Source organism: Seriola dumerili, unplaced genomic scaffold, assembly GCF_002260705.1.
Source record: "Seriola dumerili isolate Sdu_G_001 unplaced genomic scaffold, Sdu_1.0 BDQW01000068.1, whole genome shotgun sequence".
Classification (NCBI taxonomy): Eukaryota; Metazoa; Chordata; class Actinopteri; order Carangiformes; family Carangidae; genus Seriola; species Seriola dumerili.
In genome coordinates this window covers 9,535,755-9,556,151 of record NW_019174323.1, presented here as the reverse complement: position 1 = coordinate 9,556,151, position 20,397 = coordinate 9,535,755, and the positions used below count along the sequence as shown (strand labels likewise).

At 39.5% G+C, this 20,397-nt stretch overlaps 1 protein-coding gene across 1 annotated transcript; it reads left to right on the top strand.

Annotated features, from left to right (window-relative positions):
- Positions 1–1,080: 1,080 nt before the first annotated feature.
- Positions 1,081–19,298, top strand: itgb3 (integrin subunit beta 3). The gene is made up of 15 exons (XM_022742794.1): positions 1,081–1,287; positions 2,294–2,379; positions 3,124–3,328; positions 3,529–3,781; positions 5,430–5,592; positions 5,827–5,988; positions 6,159–6,254; positions 7,320–7,409; positions 8,048–8,182; positions 9,611–10,037; positions 13,802–14,024; positions 14,126–14,226; positions 14,826–14,945; positions 17,254–17,420; positions 18,140–19,298. The coding sequence occupies exons 1-15, from the start codon at positions 1,215–1,217 to the stop codon at positions 18,206–18,208; spliced, it is 2,370 nt and encodes a 789-aa protein (XP_022598515.1). The 5' UTR covers positions 1,081–1,214; the 3' UTR covers positions 18,209–19,298.
- Positions 19,299–20,397: the final 1,099 nt, after the last annotated feature.

Here is a 20,397-nt window from a genome sequence, read left to right as displayed (position 1 = left end):
CTTTATAAGTTGAGCAACAGAAAAGTTATTCTAGAGATGAATCTAGCTAAGCTACGTATGCAGAGCTTGGCTATTGAGTAGCCGGGCTCTGATTGGTTGGTTAGTAGCCGCGTTCTGATTGCTCTGATTGACCCAGAGACAGTAGAGAAACCGGATCTTTGATTGACCGATGTATAGCCGCCATCTAATTGGTCGGTCTGTAACATTATTTTTGATTGGTCGATTTGTAGCAGCATTCTGATTGGTTTAGTTGAGTAATATTCAATATATTATTTGGTCATTAGGCCAGTCACTGAGATTCAGACCATCATCTCTTTTAAAGCTTGTACTGTGATTTATTCAAAAGATTAACTGGTTCTCCTAAAGCCATTTATAGTCTGTGTTCACTGAAGACTGAGTCAAAAAGAAACAGGAGGAATTTAGCCAGAATTCAACCAGCAGAGACCAGATGTGTATTTAATGAGAACAACCATGACCATTCAATTGAAATGTTTTAATATTAGACTATTATCAGGCCAAGTTTCATTTTTCATTCAAGACATTTTTGAGTCATTAATAGGCATTCTTCCATGAACACCCAGCACCTAAAGTGTGCAGACCTACCAAGGAGGAGTGTGTGTTGGTAATCTGTCCTTACAGGTTATGTCCATTAGTGGGCAGTGTGTATTAAAGCAAAACTCATATAAACTTGATTATAGTGAATTCTTACTTTACATTAGGTCTGCTGCCGTTTTGTATGCGATAATACTATCAAGCCTTTGCATTTTAATGCAGTGGTTTAACCACTATAATAACCTACAATCTTTCAGTGTGCTGAGAAAGCACACTGAATTTCAGTTTTTGCAAAGACATTTTTTTTCTTTTATTAAAAAAAAATAGTTTATATGCACATTTGTATGATATGCGAATATGACCTAGCTATATTCAGTAGTACAGCACAGTACAATAATATCACATGTTTGATGCTCAGACCTGCAAGCCACAAAAGTAAAACTCAGCTCAGGCTTAAAGATGCTGCACTTTCCCCGCCCACTGTATTTAATAGTATGGTAATGAGAGGTATGGATGTGGAGTTTGGGGGTGGTTCTAAGAAATTTGACTGTATTTGGAGTTGTGTCGATTGCAGATTTAAGTTTTTTTTTTTCTTGTATTGTCCTGCTTGTACTCGCACGGAGCTCGTTGGCAGGCTCTTCCCTCACAGAGCCCGCACCAGGATGGGTGCTCTCCCGGCGCAGCGGCAATTATGGATGTGTGTTTTGATCTTTACTGGAATAACAGAAGTTTGCGGTAAGTTGTAATTTGTGCTCTGCTGTTTTCATGCTTTTGCCCGTGTAGCCAGGAATGTTTTCAGTGTTAGACACATTATACATTTTTGGCGGTCTAGAGGCAAGTTTTCAACTCTGCTGAGACTTGAAAAATTATGTTCTCAAAGTACTTGTTAAGTAAGATGGTCCGGATTAGGGTGTCAGTGCTTTTTCTCATTAATTGGCATTGAGGAAGAATTTAGAAAGTTGGGACAGTGAGGAGATGCACAGGGAAATAATACATAATCAATAATTTGTAGAGAATAAATAGTTTTCATCATATACACTGAGATTCTTTACTTCAGCAAAAGTATCAATTCACTTTATTGAAGTAAAAGTACAGAAGTATTAGCAGCTAATTGTTCTCAAAGTATCAAACTTAACTTAAACTGATAAATTACACTGATAGAGTGCATCAATGAATACATGGAATTTTACAGTTGTAGCTGGCCCAGATGGAGATTGTGATACCCAATCTAGGGGTTGGGCCCCTTCAAAGGGCCACAAGCTATAACTGAGGGGTCATGAGATTATTATTTGATAGAAAAGAAAGAAGTAATGTGTAATGTAAGAGGGTTTGGTATTGTGTTTTACAACGCCATCATGCATTTTTTTATTTAAAATAATATTAATTTGAAAAGTAACTAGTGACTACAAGTTAAAAAAGTAAAAAGTACAGTATTTCCCTCTGAAATGTAGTGGAGTAGAAGTATAAAATAGTAGAGATTGGACATTCTTAAGTGAAGTAGCTTAAAATTGTAGTACTCGAGTAAAGCTTAGTACTTAGTTACTTTCCACCACTTTATATCCAACACCTGAGAACTTAGATGGGTTTCATTCTTTTTTGCCATTCATTTAATCTAAGTACACACAGTTATAAGAGACTTCACAATTTGGTAAAACAGATGTCTTTCATGTGAGGTGAACATTATCAAGAAAGAATCACTGTACTTTTAGAGAGAACATTTTTTTTTTTCTTTTGGTTCCAGCTTCAAACGTCTGCACCTCCAGAGGAGCCAGCACATGCAAGCAATGTCTGGCTGTGCACCCGAGCTGTGCGTGGTGCTTTCAAGAGGTAGGTTTCTTTTCCACTTCACTTCATTTAGGCAATAAGCTTTCCGCTGGTGCAGGGTGGTACAGACCTCCTTGTCAGCTATAATCTGCTTGAGAAGAATGCATGCAGATGTTTTATGTCTTTATTTTACTGCTTTTACTGAGAACATGAAATAGGTTCAGGTGAAAATGAAAGGAGCAGTTTCGCAGTGCGTTTTTGAAAGTCAAATCTACAACCCAATACTCCATGTACGTGTGTTTGGGTTTTGATTTGATTCCTGGCGCTAATGACATAGTGACACATGTCCTGTGACTGCATGGGGATATAGTCATATTTTCTGGTTCACTTAACTTTAATGAGTGTGATGATTTAATACTGCAAAACTCAACCTTCCATTCAAGAGCAACGTTTTCTCAGACTGACTTCAGCCTGAGTACTCTGGTTCTTAATGTTCAGAAGTAGCCTACTGGTTGAAATATTTGGGGCGTTCAGATAGGAATGTTCATTTTAAATCAAGGTGTAATTTGCCTTTAAGTCCAGAGTTTGTTGAAGAGATGTTGAAGTGTTTCTTCAGTCCAGGAGATTGTGTATTAGAAATGTATTCTTGTGCCATTTCTGGACTTTTATCATCCCCATTGCAGTTAAGCTTTCAAATGAGTTCAATATTCTCTCCCAACACAGCTTTACTACAGATGGGAAATCTGAAAACAAATGAGGAGGCTCCTTGAAACTTTTATCTCAAGCCTGAATGCATTTTTCTGTCAGGACTTTGGCCAGGGAGTTGCCAGTTCCTCCCGCTGTGACCTGAAGAGTAACCTGGTGGCGGCGGGCTGTGCTCTGTCGGGCCTGGAGTATCCAACCAGCAAATTGCAGGTGATCGAGGACCGGCCCCTCAGCAACAAGGCAGCGGGGGCCACACAAGACGTCACACAGATCAAACCCCAGAAACTCCACATCACCCTCAGGCCAGGTCCGCTTCTGAATTTGGTTAATACATGAGTGATGGAAATTGAGTTTCAGACTTACTGAAGTAAAGAGAGATTGTGTTCTGACTTCGAGCAAATGCTTAAATCCAAGTGTATTACCACTGAGTGACTGAAGAGACCCATAATAATAACATCAGCTATAAAAAAAAAACCTAAACAATATTTCTCTATCATGTTTTCCCAGATGATGCTAAGCGCTTCACAGTGAAGGTGCGTCAGGTAGAGGACTACCCCGTGGATCTCTACTACCTCATGGACCTCTCTTACTCCATGAATGACGACCTCTTCCGCCTGAGGACGCTGGGGAAAGGCCTGGCCGAGGCCATGAACCGCACCACCAGCAACCTCCGCATGGGCTTTGGGGCGTTTGTGGACAAGCCGCTCTCACCTTACATGTACATCTCCCCCAAAGAGGCTGTGATGAACCCCTGCTACAGGTGAATGAAAAAAAAAATGCCAGAAGAGCTTAAAGTTTGAAAAGTACTCGTTGTTTGATGCCATGCTATCCTATTACTGTTCAACCATCTTGAAGAAAAACAATGTAAATGTACATTTTCCTGCCGTTAGTAATGCACTTCATGCTGACCTATGGTATTGGTATTGTATATAGTATTGACAACGAGGACGTCAAGATTAGTCTTCTTAACCTGTTTCCTTGTTGTTACACATGTATCTAAACCGAATCCAGACCTCTTTGTAATGGAAGGTTTATTTTAGTGGCTGCATTCTTAGATTGGGCATTGTTTTACATTCCTAATGGAACTGGTGTTGATTTCAGTGGATGTTTATGTCTGCATGTTGAAATTAGCTTCATTATGACTCAGATGATGTCATTTTAGTGAGGACACCTTTAAACACAGCGTTGCTCAGTACAAATGGAGGCGGGCAGCGTCACAGCACTTGTTAAAGGCTTACGGTGGCTCCCTACTGCTTGGTCAGCTGCTCTGAATCAACCGCAGGTAATCTAACAGCATCCCAATGCTGGCTGCCCCGCAACCCCGTCTGAAGGCGACTCCGTGGTGGATTTGGTGGTTTAAGGTCCCTTGGGGTCATTTACTCTCCTGCTTACACACAGTCTGCCAATTTCCAGCCTCCAAGAATGTTTGGATAAAAGATAAGACAAGTGGAGAATTTCGGTCTAGTAGTGAACAAAACAAGGAGAAAGAGGGGCTAAGTGGTGGAGCAAAAGAGCCTCTTTAACTGAATGACGAACAGGAGAGACAACTCTAAATATAATGTGTTTTGAACTGTTTTTGAACTCTTTTGCAGCCATGCTAGTGGCATGGCTAGGTATGGCAATGTTAGTCGGTCAGTTCACCAGTGTAGTTCAAAGTATCTCAGCAGCCATTTAATGGATTTGGAATTGAACAAAAGTTTGTTCATGGTTCCCAGATGATATATATACTACTAACTTTGGTAATCTCTTGATTTTTCTTGCTACTATTATATTAACTTTTGTGGTTTTTTAAACTACTTAACCAATGGCTTCTCCATTAATCCTCACTTTAAGTGCTAATTTGCAAATGTTAGCATCCTAACATTCTACGCTAAGATGGAGACCATGGTAATGAATGTGCTAGTACCTGCTTAATATCAACATGTTAGCATTGTGAGCATGTTAGCGTACTGCCTATGACATTTAGCCTACGTTTGTGCAGACGTACAGCCTCACAACTGTTAGACTCGTAGTCTTGTCCCTAAATGTCACAATTGGAAGCACAACACTGCGAAATAGGGTACAATTAAGAGTTGTCATGTCAAACTCTAACCTGAAAGTTAACTGAATGTACTTTATAAAAATAATTTAAATTTCACAAAAAAAAAAAAAAAATCAAAAATAGGTACTAAACAAAACAGGAAAATAGCTTAAGATGACTATGACTAGCCTAATTATGTAGCTAAAAACATACAGTGTAAAACCAATTGACCTGATGTAGATTATTTTACACCTGGTTATTTACCCCCTCAAAACTTCCATGTAATAAATTGTAGGATGGAGGTCAGACATTTTTTGTTGCAATGGTATACAGGCTAAACAGATGATCAAATGATTAAACGACTGATAAACTGATGTTTGATTGACAGCATAAACACCACCTGTCTGCCCCAGTTTGGCTACAAGCACGTCCTGTCTCTGACGGAGGAAGTGGGCCGCTTCACAGAGGAAGTGAAGAAGCAGATGGTGTCCAGGAACCGAGATGCCCCGGAGGGAGGCTTTGATGCCATCATCCAGGCTGCTGTGTGCAAGGTGGAGAGACAGGCTGCACATGCATCGTTTCACACACCTAACGCTGATTCTGTTTTACATTCTTTTTCTCTTCTGTCACACATGCGTAGATATAAACATTTAAGGCTTTCCAAAAGAAGAACTAGATTAAAAACAGTTGAAATCAATCAGCTGCTTAACATGTGTGTCCAGCAAATTAAAATGAAAAAAATTATTTACTTTAATTTTCCTTCCATGCGGTTTGATGGAAACTAGGAGCAGATCGGCTGGCGTCCCGGTGCTTCCCATCTCCTGATCTTCACCTCGGACGCAAAGACTCATGTGGCTCTGGATGGTCGTCTGGCAGGAATCGTGCAACCCAATGACGGGCAGTGCCACCTCAACTCTGACAATATGTACAGCATGTCTACCACCATGGTTAGTGTACACTGTAAATGTGTGTTTGATGCACAGACAGTAGTGGACACAGTATGAGAGAGAAGCAGAGAGAATGAAAGACTTTGTTTAAATATGCATGTCTTTAGACGTACGAATAGGAACGTTTCAGTGTTTATGTGCTAACCACACCGCCCTGTTTGGTCCCATAGGATTACCCATCTCTCGCTCTGATCACAGAGAAGATGTCGGAAAACAATATCAACCTCATCTTTGCTGTCACCAATCCTGTGGTTCCTCTGTACCAGGTCAGGAGCTCTGCAGTTCGCACATTCAGCCTTCAATTCATGACTTTCATTTACAAAATACTGAACGTGCAGTGACCAATTCTGAAAAAACAAGAATACATAAATTAATGTTTTTAAACTGAAACCGAGAAGATGACAAATCCCAGTCTGTAATCATCTCATCTTGAACATACTGTAGCATTTAGCCAACATTCTCCAAACCTCACTGGTTTTTAACTGCGATTCTTGGATCCTGCATTGGAAGAATGGAAATTCAGAATTAATCATAATCATCTATTATGCTCTATTCAGACAGAGCAACATACAAACTCAGTTTATTTCCCAGACTGTTACTTTTAATTGTATTCACAAAAACAAGTATTAAATATATAGTTTTTGCTCTAACCAATTTTCTTTGTTCATGAAAGAAAACAAGTCAAGAATTTGTGAACATCGTGAGTGAGGGTGTGTCACACGTCAGCATTTTAAGGGTGTGACAATATAACTGTGAAGCTATGGGGCAGGTCTCACAACCTTCTCATACATTTATGAGAAACCATAGAAACCAGTGCAACCATTGCAACATTCTTTAACTGTCACAATAGCTGTCATCAGCTTTCCTTTTTCTACTTGTTCTTTTTTGTCCTGTCATTAACAGTTTTTTTTAACTGGGTAATGAAGGAAAAAGTGAAAAAAAGACTATAATCAATTAATGTTGTAAATTACTGTATAATGCAATAACATCTGGAACAAATGATTTTATATGTTGTAAAACATTTTATTGACAAATATTTTTTATATTAAGGTTTATATTTTTTACTTTTATTGTATCATCACAAAGAAAGGCTTTAAAGTAATGAATATTTATTAGTATATTTAGTCATCTTGTGAGATGAACAGGTTTTACATTTTTCACACATTTGGAGGGAAATTATACAGTATATATCACATGGTTGTACAATGTTTATCAGGTATTGAGACATGTATTTTGTAACTGATGATACAAATATGACTGTTAACGCTTTAGAAATAGTTTCTGTGACTGTGTAGGATGATAACAGTCTGTTTCTGTTTTCCATCTTGTAGAACTACAGCGAGCTGATTCCTGGTACCACAGTAGGAACACTGTCCAACGACTCGGGCAATGTTATTCAGCTCATTCAGAAGGCCTATGCTGTAAGTGTTATACACACACACAGACACAGACACACACCCTAGTTGAGACAGTGTTTGAGGGTATGACATGTGTCTGTTGACACACACCCTTTCTGAGTCATACATGCAGTCGAGCCAGAGTCTCAGTAGAAATTCCACAGTGGTTTAAGACTGAAGCTGACCAAATGACCCAATGAGGCTGTGCTTCATTGTTTGTGTTTTGTTCAGGTTTATTATGCAGAAAACATGTGAAGGAGCTGGAAATTGATTTTATTGTCAATCCTGGCTTGAACTTTGGTGTTTTCACAGGTGTGCATACAAACATGTGTGCACTTGAGTGTCTGTACACCCAAATAAACACTGTGTATATTGGCCTACATGCAATTACAGAAGGAAATTAAAAGTGCTGTGTATAGAAATTGGGAGAGGGAAATCATTATAATCATTACAATATAATTATCATAATTTGCTTGTAGTAATAACTTATGTTATTCTTTTATGACAGAAAAAATGTAGGAAATTACTTGTTTTCCAAGTCAGGTAATTTCTTAATTTGAAATTTGAAACCTAAGGTGATTTTGGCCTCGTGATGCAAGTCTATATACTCACCCTTCCATGTGTATGTGTTTTTTGCTATTTTCTTTTGTTGGTGTTGCCAGAAAATTCGTTCCAAGGTGGAGCTGGAGCTCCAAGGCATCCCAGAGGAGCTGTCCCTGTCCTTTAACGCCACCTGTCTGAATGGAGAGCTCATCCCTGGCCTCAAGTCCTGCTCTGGGCTCAAAGTAGGAGATACGGTCAGTTCTGCAGGACTTTAGTCTTTAGAAAACAGAGGTATCTATAAATTTATCCCAGTACTGTAATCCTACATCAGTCATCAGCATAGCAGAATCAGTGCATTGTGGCTTCATTTAAAAATTTATGCAAATATGTTGTTCTGTTATTAAGAAAATGAATTTACTTGAAAATGGCATATATTTGTTCAAGGACACCAAGCCAGTATCCTGAAATAGTAACTCTCCGCAAGACATGTCTCACAGTCAGCCTTCAAGAATTATTTTCTTATGAAACTAATTTGAGATAACGCCACTTGTTAGCATAGTTTCTTTGTTACAGGAATTTCCAAGACATTATGTCAGCATCCTGTAACAAGACTGGATAAATCAAATTACTTCTCAAGTATGAATTGATTTACACTTTCCTCAAATTAATTATTTTTATAAGAAAATAGGTGCAATAATAGCGTCCCGTTGAGCAGATGAAGCACTTGTTTTAAGAAATTGAGCTTTAAGGACACTATAAGCTGAATGTATGGTAACAGTTTGTATTGCATGAAAACAACATTAACAGCCCCCCTGCCATCTTTTTCACTATCTGTCCTATCTCTGGGGATTAAAAATACCAAGAGACTAGGGGCCACAATCATGTCCTGATTCTAAAAACAACATGGTAGTTAGTTCCATGTACTATTTTTCATTGTCTTTTTGGTCTCTTTCCATTTCCCTTCTTGCTGTTATCAACTTTGTTTGTATTGTGGGATTTTCCCCTTTTTCACATGATGGAAAGAAGTGGCTCAGCACTGTCTCTGAACTCGTCTTTCTTAGTTTTCATGTCTTTCCATACATCTTCTGCCAACTCCATTTAGAGCAAGTTGTCTGCTTAAAGAGTTCTTTGTCTGTCCCTCTTTTGCATTTTTTCTTTATCACAGCTTCTTTGGCACTTTGCCTTGTTCTCTCCTCACTCCAGGTGACATTTTTTGGCCTCCACACATTTCTTTCTCTCAGCTCCTCTTATTTCTTCCATATATGGGTGTTTCACCAGATGTAGTAACTGCCCTCTTTTGGACATTTACCAGATTTGGATGCAGTGCTGAATGAACAATTACTTTGACTAAAATACATATGGAAGCATTCCCTGTGTCACATCTCTGTGCTGTTTCTGCCAACAGTGATGTAGTAATGTAATGCTGTACAATCCAGTAATGCTGAAAATGCTTTTAAATGTTCATGGAATGAACCATTCAAGTAAAGTGCTTTTACATGTTGGGTAATGTAGTCCAGGGTGATACAGAAGCATGATCGGTGTTACAAAGTGTGATTGTGTGTGTGTGTGTGTGTGTGTGTGTGTGTGTGTGTGTGTGTTCTCTCCTCAAGAGAAGTATTTGTTTGAACCAAATACATCCAAAATTTGACATGGTACAATTTCAATCCCTTCCTCCCACCCAGGTGTCTTTCAGTGTGGAGGCCAGAGCTCGCGGTTGCCCCAAGCAGAAGAAGAAAACCTTCATAATTAAGCCTGTGGGCTTCAAGGACTCCCTCTCCATCACCGTCACCTTTGAGTGCGACTGCAAGTGCCAGGCTAAAGCCCAGCCCCTCAGCCCCAAATGTCACTATGGCAACGGCACCTACGAGTGTGGCATCTGCCTGTGCCACCCGGGTCGCTTGGGGCCGCACTGTGAGTGTGCAGAGGGAGACTATAATCCCACAGAGCAAGACCGCTGCAGTGGGCACCACTCTGCCATCTGCAGCGGCCGTGGAGACTGTGTGTGCGGCCAGTGTGTGTGCCACAGCAGTGACTTTGGGAAAGTCTGGGGCAAGCTGTGCGAGTGTGATGACTTCAACTGCCTGCGCTATAAGGGGGAGCTCTGCTCAGGTAAGATCTTATAAAATGAGAAAGAGGTTCAAATGTCTTGATTTGTTTCACTTGAGCATCTTAAGGTCCTCGAGCGGGGCTTAACCAATAATTGATGATATTAAATGACTTCTTTTGTATAAAGTTAAAGTCTATCAGTCAACTAATCCATTAATCACTGCAGCTCTATTGATCACTTTTCATTCAACAAAGTCATTTATGAAGCAAAAATGGCAAGCATTCACGGTTATGGCTTGTCATATGAGAGGATTTGCTGCTTCTCTGTCTTTTAAATCATTGTTCATTAGAAACTCTTGTATTGTGGACTTGGTCAGACAAAACAAGGAATTAGAAAAAAATAACTTTTTTTTAATTTATTATTATTGTGATGAAATTGACCACCAGTTGGTTAAAGATAAAGGTAAAACGAATCTGCAGGGCTAGATGTTTCCCCCTGTTACCAGTCTTTATGCTAAGCTAAGCTAACCAGGTGTTGGTTGTAACGAGAATGGTATCAGTCCTCTCATCTAACTCTCAAAAAGAAAGTGAACATTTCACAATTGTTAAACTGTTCCTTTTACATTATTTTCACATCTCACACCACAAAACATGAGTAAAACTGAAAGGTGAAGGGAGTTAAAATGGTTCATTGACTTATCATAAACATTGTGTGTGTCTGTGGCAGAGTTTCAGAGAATGTGAATACCTTTGCAGCCGGGGGTGGCAGTCCCCCTCACCATACCGACTTGCCACCCACCTCATCTGGGAAGAATTACATACAATAACAACACTCCCCTCTGCCCGGGACATGGGCTCCATTCACAATAAACACAATGTGTGATGTGTGCACTATGTGAGCTCACGTTGTATGTTTGTGTTCGGCAAAGCCAAGCTTTTGCACGGCGGAGTTCAACAAGATTCATGCACAAAGAAAAAGCCTTTTCAGGTTAGACAGTAGCTTTCTCCGGTCAGAGGGAGGAACTCTCAAGTTTCTCTGTTGTGGTTGAGACTTTTAAACAATGGGAATGAGTTTGGGTTTGGTAACTGTTAGGAGCTTTAACTCAGAGCCTCATGATCATCCTCCTCTTTTAGAGACAGTGTGTCATCAACACACATGATGTTACCCTGAGGGTTGTTATTGAGATCTTATGTGTAAAATAGGCATTACACTTATTCTGTTAGCAGTTGATTTGCCTACACTACTGACAGAAGTTATACATGTATTAGATCTTTGCAAGAAATCCCAACAAAAATGGAGGTATACTGTCTACCATCTTTTCATGGTCAGAGATATCAGGAATTTCTGACAGCTACGATATCTTCCACAAAACCATCTTCACTGGAAGTTAATGTGTCTTTAAAATCCAATTAACAATATTTACAATGTTTTCATTTGGCAGTGATCCTCTTGCACAACACAAGTAGCAAATAGTAAAATTAGGCACTTTATCTGTTGTGACTAAAGTTAGCAGTGGGGAACTATCTTGGAATAATGTTCCCAAATCAGAATAATTGGGAGGTTCTCCTTATGCCCACATTGTAGGCTATATGGATGTAGCACAAAATACAGAGTTAACTTAGCGTAAAGGCTGGAAGCAATGGGGAAACAGCTAGCCTGGCTTTGTCCAGATATCGCAAATACACCTGCCAACACTTAAAAAGCTGACTTATTAACACGTTTTTTCTCCTTTGTTTTATCTGCGCACTAAAACAACTTTGAAAATAGCTGAGCTAGCTGGTTAGGATCTCCCACTGCTCCTAGTTTTTATGCTTGCTAAGCTTATCACCTCCTCACTCCATCCGTAAGGGACAGACATGAGAGTGGTAATGGTCTTCTCATCTAATTCAAAAAAAAAAAAACATCCCTAAATGTCAAACTTCCCAGGTACGAGATGGCAGGATTCAAATGTCAGAGAACGACAGGAGACACAAATTTGCCTGCATAAAGTACAAGAATAGAGATCATGGAGTCTAAAGTTACAGGCCTCTATCAGAAGTGTTCTCCATTATTGAAGAAATTCATCGTTCGTTAAGTAATAGTAGTTAAAATACATGAACAATTAATGAGATTGCTCTGGGGATATTTTAATTGAGCATTGTTAATTGCATAATGCAAAGTTTTCACGCAGACTGCTTTTCTGCCTCATGCTTCATGACATCGTCAGATCTTGTGTATCATTCAAAAACCCCCTTGCTGCCCCCTCAGAGAAATGTTTTGCTCTATTCCCCAAAGCCCATATATTAACATGAAAATACCTCTCTGCTTACTCATTGGCTGGTGTGGTGTAATAAGGCTAAAAATAAACCCATGTTTGGGCAGAAAAGGGCCTAGTGGGAGAGTGCTAGAAATGTTTTGTGTGTAGAACATGGTCTGCTGTTGTCTTGAAATACCTTATTCAGTGCAGGGACAATTCCTCTCCCCCCACAGAATGGTGTAATTAAAAGCCAGCGGTCCTGTGGTCAGGTGGTAATGACAGTTTGTTCGTGGGTCATCGTTTATCCATGTCAGACTGTTCCAAGCAGCTTCCTGTCTCATTGTTTATCTGGGCATTGTTCGGCAGCGATAGGCCACAATGTTTTCTGCGGTGTCACTCTTTTATTGGCATGCACACTCATATGCACATATGGATACATGGAATAACAGCAAAACCAATGTGCACAAATTTACTCACACATGCACTGAATCATCCAGCTAAAAATAAAAGCCCCCCAGACACCACGGGCACACAATGAAATGGGTTTTAGATCTCTACCAGTTGCAGGAACATGACTTACCACTTCTGCTTTCCAGCGTTAGGGGTCATAATTCAAGAGTTTACAAAGCCACTGAAAAAAAATACACTTATAACATTTGGAGTGGCTGTAAACCCACTGTTAGTGCTTGATGAAAACATGGCACTGTGCAATTCTAGCTGAACTTTAACAAGGCCAGCATGAATTTTTGAATATTAATGGTAGAGAATCCTCAAGATGAAGTGGAACCCTCAAATAAAGGTAAAACATCTGATTGCAAGAGGAAAATACAGCAGGAGTATGACAAAAGATTTACTCATTTACTCCCTTAACAAACCACAGCCCAGCTGACGCCCAAATATTGTTCGAACCCACACAACTTTATTTTAAATTCTAGTGGAGTTTCCAAAATTTCCAAAAAAACCCTATGTGTCAGACTGAATACATCAAACTTAAGTTGATGCACAACAATTGACATAACAATTATGTCAACCACTGACCACGACTGCCTCTCACTTTCCTCTTTAACAGCTACCATCACACCCTCCTTCTCACACAGACTTTCACTTGGCCTCATTGTCCTCTTCTCCGTTATTGTTTATTTGATTCCTCAAGTGGAAGTTACACCAATAAACAGTGTTAAAGTAGCTTTGTCAGAGAATGTTAATGTCTTGGCTGATTTAATAACCTCCTCAGCTCCACTGATATTTTGGTGGATTCATCACCGTATACTCATTTTGTGCAAAAAGGTGCAGTTCAAACCTGCAAAACTTGATTTTAAATTCAAGTCAGGATCCCAAGGTCAGTGGAGATAACAAATGTATCAGGAGGAATCAAGTAAAAACTGTTTTTCAATACTTTGCTCAATGTAAGTGTGATCTAATTTCAGTGACGCCCTGGTCCAAGCACATACCCAATACTGTATGTGCATAAATCAGAAAAAATGTTACTTAACACAGCATTTGAGGCCAAATGGGAACTTCAGTATTTAACTTGTTGTGGTTGTCTGTTTCATTTTGATTTTTATTTTCCTGTCCCTTCTCTCCTGCCAGGCCACGGTGTCTGTAACTGTGGCTTCTGCCAGTGTGCACCAGACTGGCAAGGTGAGAACTGCAACTGCTCCAGACGTACTGACACCTGTATGTCCAACCTGGGTCTGCTGTGCAGTGGGAGGGGCCAGTGTGTGTGCGGGGCCTGTGAGTGCACCCAGCCCGGGGCGTACGGGGCCACATGTGACAAGTGTCCCACCTGCCCTGACGCCTGTACCATGAAGAAGTGAGTCTGCATACAGATGAGCTTGCACAAGGAGTTTTCATATTTATATATGTGGAAAGCTAATTGAAATGAACTGATGGCCTACGTTTTTCCACTTGAAGGGAGTGTGTGGAGTGTAAGCACTTCAAGAGGGGCAAGCTGTTTGAGGACAACACCTGCTCTCGAATCTGCAAGGATGAAATCCAGCTTGTGGATGAATTAGGTGAGATGCTCAGCTGACAAAAACTCCAACCATAAAGTCAATAATTTTATTATAATATAATATAATATAATATAATATAATATAATATAATATAAAAGTATTTAGTTACCATTTTGTGGCAGGTTAAAGCAGTCCTGTGTTACTTTTGCTGAACAGCGGAAAATGTGGCAACTACAGCGTAATGGTAAATGCAAAAATAAAAATACTGTAACAGTAGCAACAAAAGAAAAGTCAGAAGCTCTGCAGACTGACTAAGCAATGTCAGTTAAATAGCAATATCGACCCAATGTTTGCTAATATAAGCTGACTTTAGCCGCCATAAGCTACTGGTCATACCAGACCACATAAGTCTGTAGCAGCAAACCTCAATCTACTGAGTTTTCATTTGATTAGAAGTTTATGGAAGTTGCTCCATGGATTTCAATATGAGCTTTTATAGAATTTAAATACAAACAAGACCAAACGATCTGTGGGTTCACGCTGCTTTCTAAAGAAGGTATCCATTTCACCACAAACAAGAAAAAAGAGATAAAAAAAAGAGATGCATATCTTGATTCATTGATGAACCCTTTTCTTTTCATTTTTTTTTTTTAATGCAGTGCTCCATGACACAAATGCTGTGAACTGCACTTACAAAGATGAGGATGATTGCGTGGAGCGTTTCCAGTACTATGAAGACGCCAGTGGCAAGTCCATCTTGTTTGTCGTCAAAGAGCCCGGTAAGAGAGATGCCATCAGCCTCACTAGTTCACTAGTTTACTGTTTTACTGTTTTGATTATCCCAGTGAAAAAGCTCTGATAAAACAACAGTGCACTACCAGCCCAGCATCAAACAGCAAACAAACATCAACTACTGGCTGGTGATTACAGTGAAGCTGAAGCAGCTTTAGTGGAACTGGTGAAAAGGGGAGCGACTATTGTATTGGCTAGAAACACGAGTCCAAATGAATGCTCATGTTGATCTGGGTCCACTGGGTGTTTTTTTGCTAACATGTTAGCTGTAATAACTTTAAACAATGATACTATGTCCAGTGTTGTGTTTACAGGTCGTTCCACTGCCCCCAAGTGGCCAAACAGATGAAATCCATTAATAATGCTTTAAGGACAGATACTTTATAATAAGTAAATATGGTTAATAATTATAATACATATATTATTGATAATAATATATGTGGAAGAGGTGAAGGAAGCCACAATGGCAAATCCAGAACATACTGAACAGATAACAAAGATAAAATATACAACCACAAATGCATCACCAACCTACAGTATATTCATTATACCACGCTTCCTCACCTTGTGAAATCAGTGTGTTTTTCTACGCCCAAGTACAAGTTGTCACTTCCCTGCTGCACGCCCTTCATCTGCTTGTTAAGTGGCCAAATAGAAAGCGTGTGCGGTGGTAAAAACAGCTTTTAATGACCATCAGTGCCCGCAGAGAAAGTCTGTCCCTGGGTCTGCCTTTAATGAATGTGTGTGTTTAATTTAGGCACAACTGGGTAGCAGAGAAGCACACCAAAATTTGCCTTGAACACAGTGCACCCTGCCGTGTCAAAGAGGGTCGTAAACAGCTGCCCAGCTCCTTGAGGAACCCGCTGACTCTACATATCCTCCAGAGGAAAGCGGGTAGAGAGAGAGAGAGAAAACTAAGTAAGCAAAAGAAAGGGAAAGAATATTTTTAGAAAGGAAACTATAGAATAAAGCTGTATTATGAAGGAAAAAGAAAAGAAAGGAGGGAGACAGGAAATAGACACCCCTCAAAATTAACGAAGCATATTTCTCATTTAGAAGTTAATAAATAATGTTGCAGAATGAAAAACCAATCTGGTATGATTTGCATATAAGCCAGTGTGGTGGCAGCTCTAAGGATCAAAAGGGTCGGTTTAAAACAGGAAACAGAAGACAGTAGGAATGAGGAGAGAGGAAGAGGAGTAAAGCTTTGATGTTGGCTGTAAAAGTTCACCCTGGTTCCCCCCATAGGTTACACAAACACTGCTATCCACATACGTATGTGCTGCAACCAGTACGAACAACACAGAAAACAAAAAAAGAAAATCTCTCATCTGAAATAATAAAACATTTTTACAACTTTTGTTGACCCAATAGGTCATAGTAAGATGCTGACTGAGAGCTTTCCAGGGCCTTTAAAAGACGATCTATAACCTCGACCTTCATTCTTTTTCCCCTCACAAAGCTGGCCTAATGCACCCATTTAAGTTTTTGCAACAAAACCGCAGTTTTGTGTTGAGAATCAATTAAGCCTGGAAACTAGAGGCCAAACAAACCAGTGAACTAATGAGAGTGTTGAAATGATGACTTGCCTTCTTCCTGAAACTCCCAAACTTGTGAACAACTATAAACCAGCAGCTGCGGATATAAAATGAAGCATGATTCAGCAGTGCATGGCCTATTACTCCCATCAGGTTTATTCAGAAACATATTTGGCGGTTCATTTGGTTAATGTAGTTTGCCAGAACAGCTTATGGTGGGGAAAATGACCAAAGAGAGCACAACAAGTGATGTGTTATCCCTGTTTTGTGTAGGGAAGTCTTTATGTTAATGCCTCTGTGAAAAGTACTGTCAGTCATTTATTGTACAGCCTTCTTGAAACTGTGCAAATCAGATTCCTGTTGATTTTTGCCTGACCACAATGAGGGGTGGGAGATTTGTGGCCTGGCTGTGTGAGGGTGCTATTTTCCACTTCAGCCCATCCTACTTTCTGCTCTTTGGTATGTTAAAGTCACATTGCCTTCTGGTCATCCCTGTTATCCAGCCCTTGTTCTCTCGCATCACTTCACATATTGTAATTCATGCTAGAAGGAACCACACCACTGGGTTCAATGCCCTATGCCTGACAGTGGGGCAGGTGGCAATATCACAATGCTCTACATTTCAATGGTACACATATTTAGCAGGGACGAGACATGGAGGAAACAGTATTTTGAAATCAGACTTCCTCTGGCCTGGCTTGTGGCTTATCGTCTTCTGTGTGTTTCCGTTGCCCATTCCTTTATCTCTTCCTCCTAGACTGCCCAAAGGGTCCAGACATTTTGGTGGTGCTTCTGTCAGTGGCGGGAGCCATCTTGTTCCTCGGCCTGGCGGCTCTGCTTATCTGGAAACTGCTGGTCACCATCCATGACAGACGGGAGTTCGCCAAATTTGAGGAAGAACGCGCTCGTGCCAAGTGGGACACGGTTAGTGAATGTAGTTCAAGGTGGCACGTGCGTGAAAGTTCTGTGAACTGGTGTCTTTGGGAACTACCAATGTGTTGTTTGTTTAATACTAAGACTGAAAAATAATTACATTTTAAAAGTTTTGATTTAAAGTTTAGAAATGTTCCACTTCAGCCCATCCTTGGTGACTGAAAATCCTCATTTGGACTGTTTAAAACACACAAAAACGTGTCTGCACACACAAACACATGTACACACACACATGAGGCCACACACACAGTCTATTGCTCTCGTTTTCTGAAGATGTTTTTTATTATTTCTATGGCATGCTGTTACTCCCAGCAGAACAAAAGACAGCCAACGGAAGGGCTGGGTTTAAATTAGCTAACGCTAATCAGCCTTTACTGGTAATAGGCCTCTTTGTGGCCTCAAAAATCCCACAGGCCTGAAACCACAAAGATTCACAGTGGTTTTAGGATGCTGTGAGTAACAGGAGTGAGAACATAAGGCACACGTTCAAGGTCATATATGTGACTAAAATACAAGGTAGGATGGGTGACATGTATAGGTAATGAATTGCATTTAATTTTTTATTTTGATTAAAATTTTCTATTATGTGATGCCATTGGGACTTTTAAAGTATATGTTAGGAGTTTCCTATAATCTTGAACCACAACATTTATTTTGTGTCTGTCAAACTGACCTTAACATACACGTCTTTATGTGTATTTGACAAACAGGGACACAATCCTCTCTACAAAGGAGCCACCTCTACCTTCACAAACATCACATACAGAGGAAAAGACTGATGCTACTGAACAGGGATGAAGAATAAAGGATGGAATAATGGACTTTGCGGAAAGGCACCGAATCATGTGCAGGCCTCTACTGTCACAAGACAATAATTAGTAATTATTTGTGTTTGTAAATATGTAGAAATGATTCTGAGGACACATTTTTATCAGGGATTTGTCATGAACATCCACTTGAGGTATTGTTTTGTGAGAACTGTTTTGTTGTGCAGGCCAAAATAAAGGTTTAGTTCACCTATACTTTCACCTTGCCAATGTATCCAGCCATGTATATCGTATTTATTTTATATGCCTATGTATTGACGACCACTGTGCACATAGTACATGGACTATAGTCTGTATATATATTGCTAAAAGCATCCAAAAATTACATTTTAGTTCTAGTTAAGCTGGAAAACCCACAGACCTTGTCAGTATTGATAGTCTTCAATATTATCTTTGGTGGAAAATACAATCAAAAGAGAACTATTGGCAGCAAGATCTTTCCTTGGCAAATAAAACAAAAAACATTCTCATGACTGGATACCACTGAGGCTAAGTGGGAAAAATCTATTTTAAAAAAGTGATGTTTGTGGACTAATGTTTGAGGACAGTGGATGAACTGAAGTGCAGATAATGTTACACAAAACAAACTTCATTTCCTGATCATAATGTTGGGATTTCCTGTTAGCGGTACACAGTGGGACTATGGCGAGATAAACTGTCTTTAATTCACAGAAGTGACTTCTGGAGATGTGATATGGTTTTAAGTAAACTCTTCATTTCCTGAAAACTGGTGCAGTTTCATGTGTGGACTCTTAGAGATAAGTGTTATCAGTGTCACTAATTGTATGTTTTTACTAAAATATGTAGACGCTGTATTTCATTCATTCTTTCTGATGAGATTAAAGGTGTCCAGGTTTGAGATGTCAAAGACAAAGGCAAATAAACATGAGCTTGTTTCCATAATGGAAGATATTATGTCTCAAGAACGATTACAAATTTGGGACTATTATCACTGTGACTTTATTCTAAATGACTGATATTTGTAAAGGCACAACAGTGACAAATTTCTGCTGTGTTTCTGTTTTAAATGTTGAAAACTTGAGAGCTTGGTGTCCAGTGATATGCATACACTCAATAAGTTCTCATCTCATCATTTTTATTGATGTCCATTTTGCAGCCTGATTGATTTGTTAAACAATCGGCCTACTCAGGATGACATGCATGAGCAGAAAGGTGTGGGTCAAGCTAATTAGCAAATTTAATCATTCCAAATAACCCGTTTACATTACAGGAATTAACTAAAAACCCAGATGGATGATAATTACTTGTTTGAAATTATAACTGTTAGATGTGTGGCTAACATGCTCCCCAAAAATTGTCAATGAAGTGTGCAGGGCTTTTTGTCTGCAATCCTCTGCTTCCATCTCCTGGACTTAAACTGCAAGTAGAGTTCACTGTACTGACCCTTGTGGTAACTATAGTTCATCTAACTCACTATCAAATATACAAGATAAATTGTCTCAGCTGAATTACACGTGCAGCAGTGTGAATGTGGTTTAAGCCTAGGAGTTGCAGACATAAAGCCCTGCACAGTCACTAAGTAATTTATGGAGTTATCGGTGCTGTGCCAGGCAAAAAAGCACACAACACCCCTTTTAATTTGGAGATGCTCTTATCATTTATGCTGCTATGTGAGGGCTTTATGCATTTAACTAACGCAAAGGAAAATACTACACATAAACAATTGTGGGCAACAAAGACAACATTTGCAGAAACACTGATGTGATCTAACCCATTCAGACTCTGAAATTAAAAGTTCCATTTTAATGGAAGTTTCAAAAAATTCAAAATTGTGAAGCAAACTTAACATACACGAAAAGGTGTTTTCTGATTTTGGAGAGGTCTTTGTGCCTCAAGTCAAGCTTATGTTGGTTTTTACGCTCTCTGTGTTGTAAACAATTCTTATCTAGTATTTTTGTAAAAAAAAAATTATATTACTTGTTCAGTGCTGGACATGGCAACTCATCAGGCTCCAGTGGTCCAACTGGTCAGTGTGCAGCACTCATAAGATAGTAACCAGCAGAGTAGGGTGAAGAGTTTGAGCCTCACCTGTAACAGTAAAGTTTTATCATGTTGTTTAACTAAAAATAATTCACTGAATATATTTACATAAACTGATGTATGGCCATACTGTAGGCCTA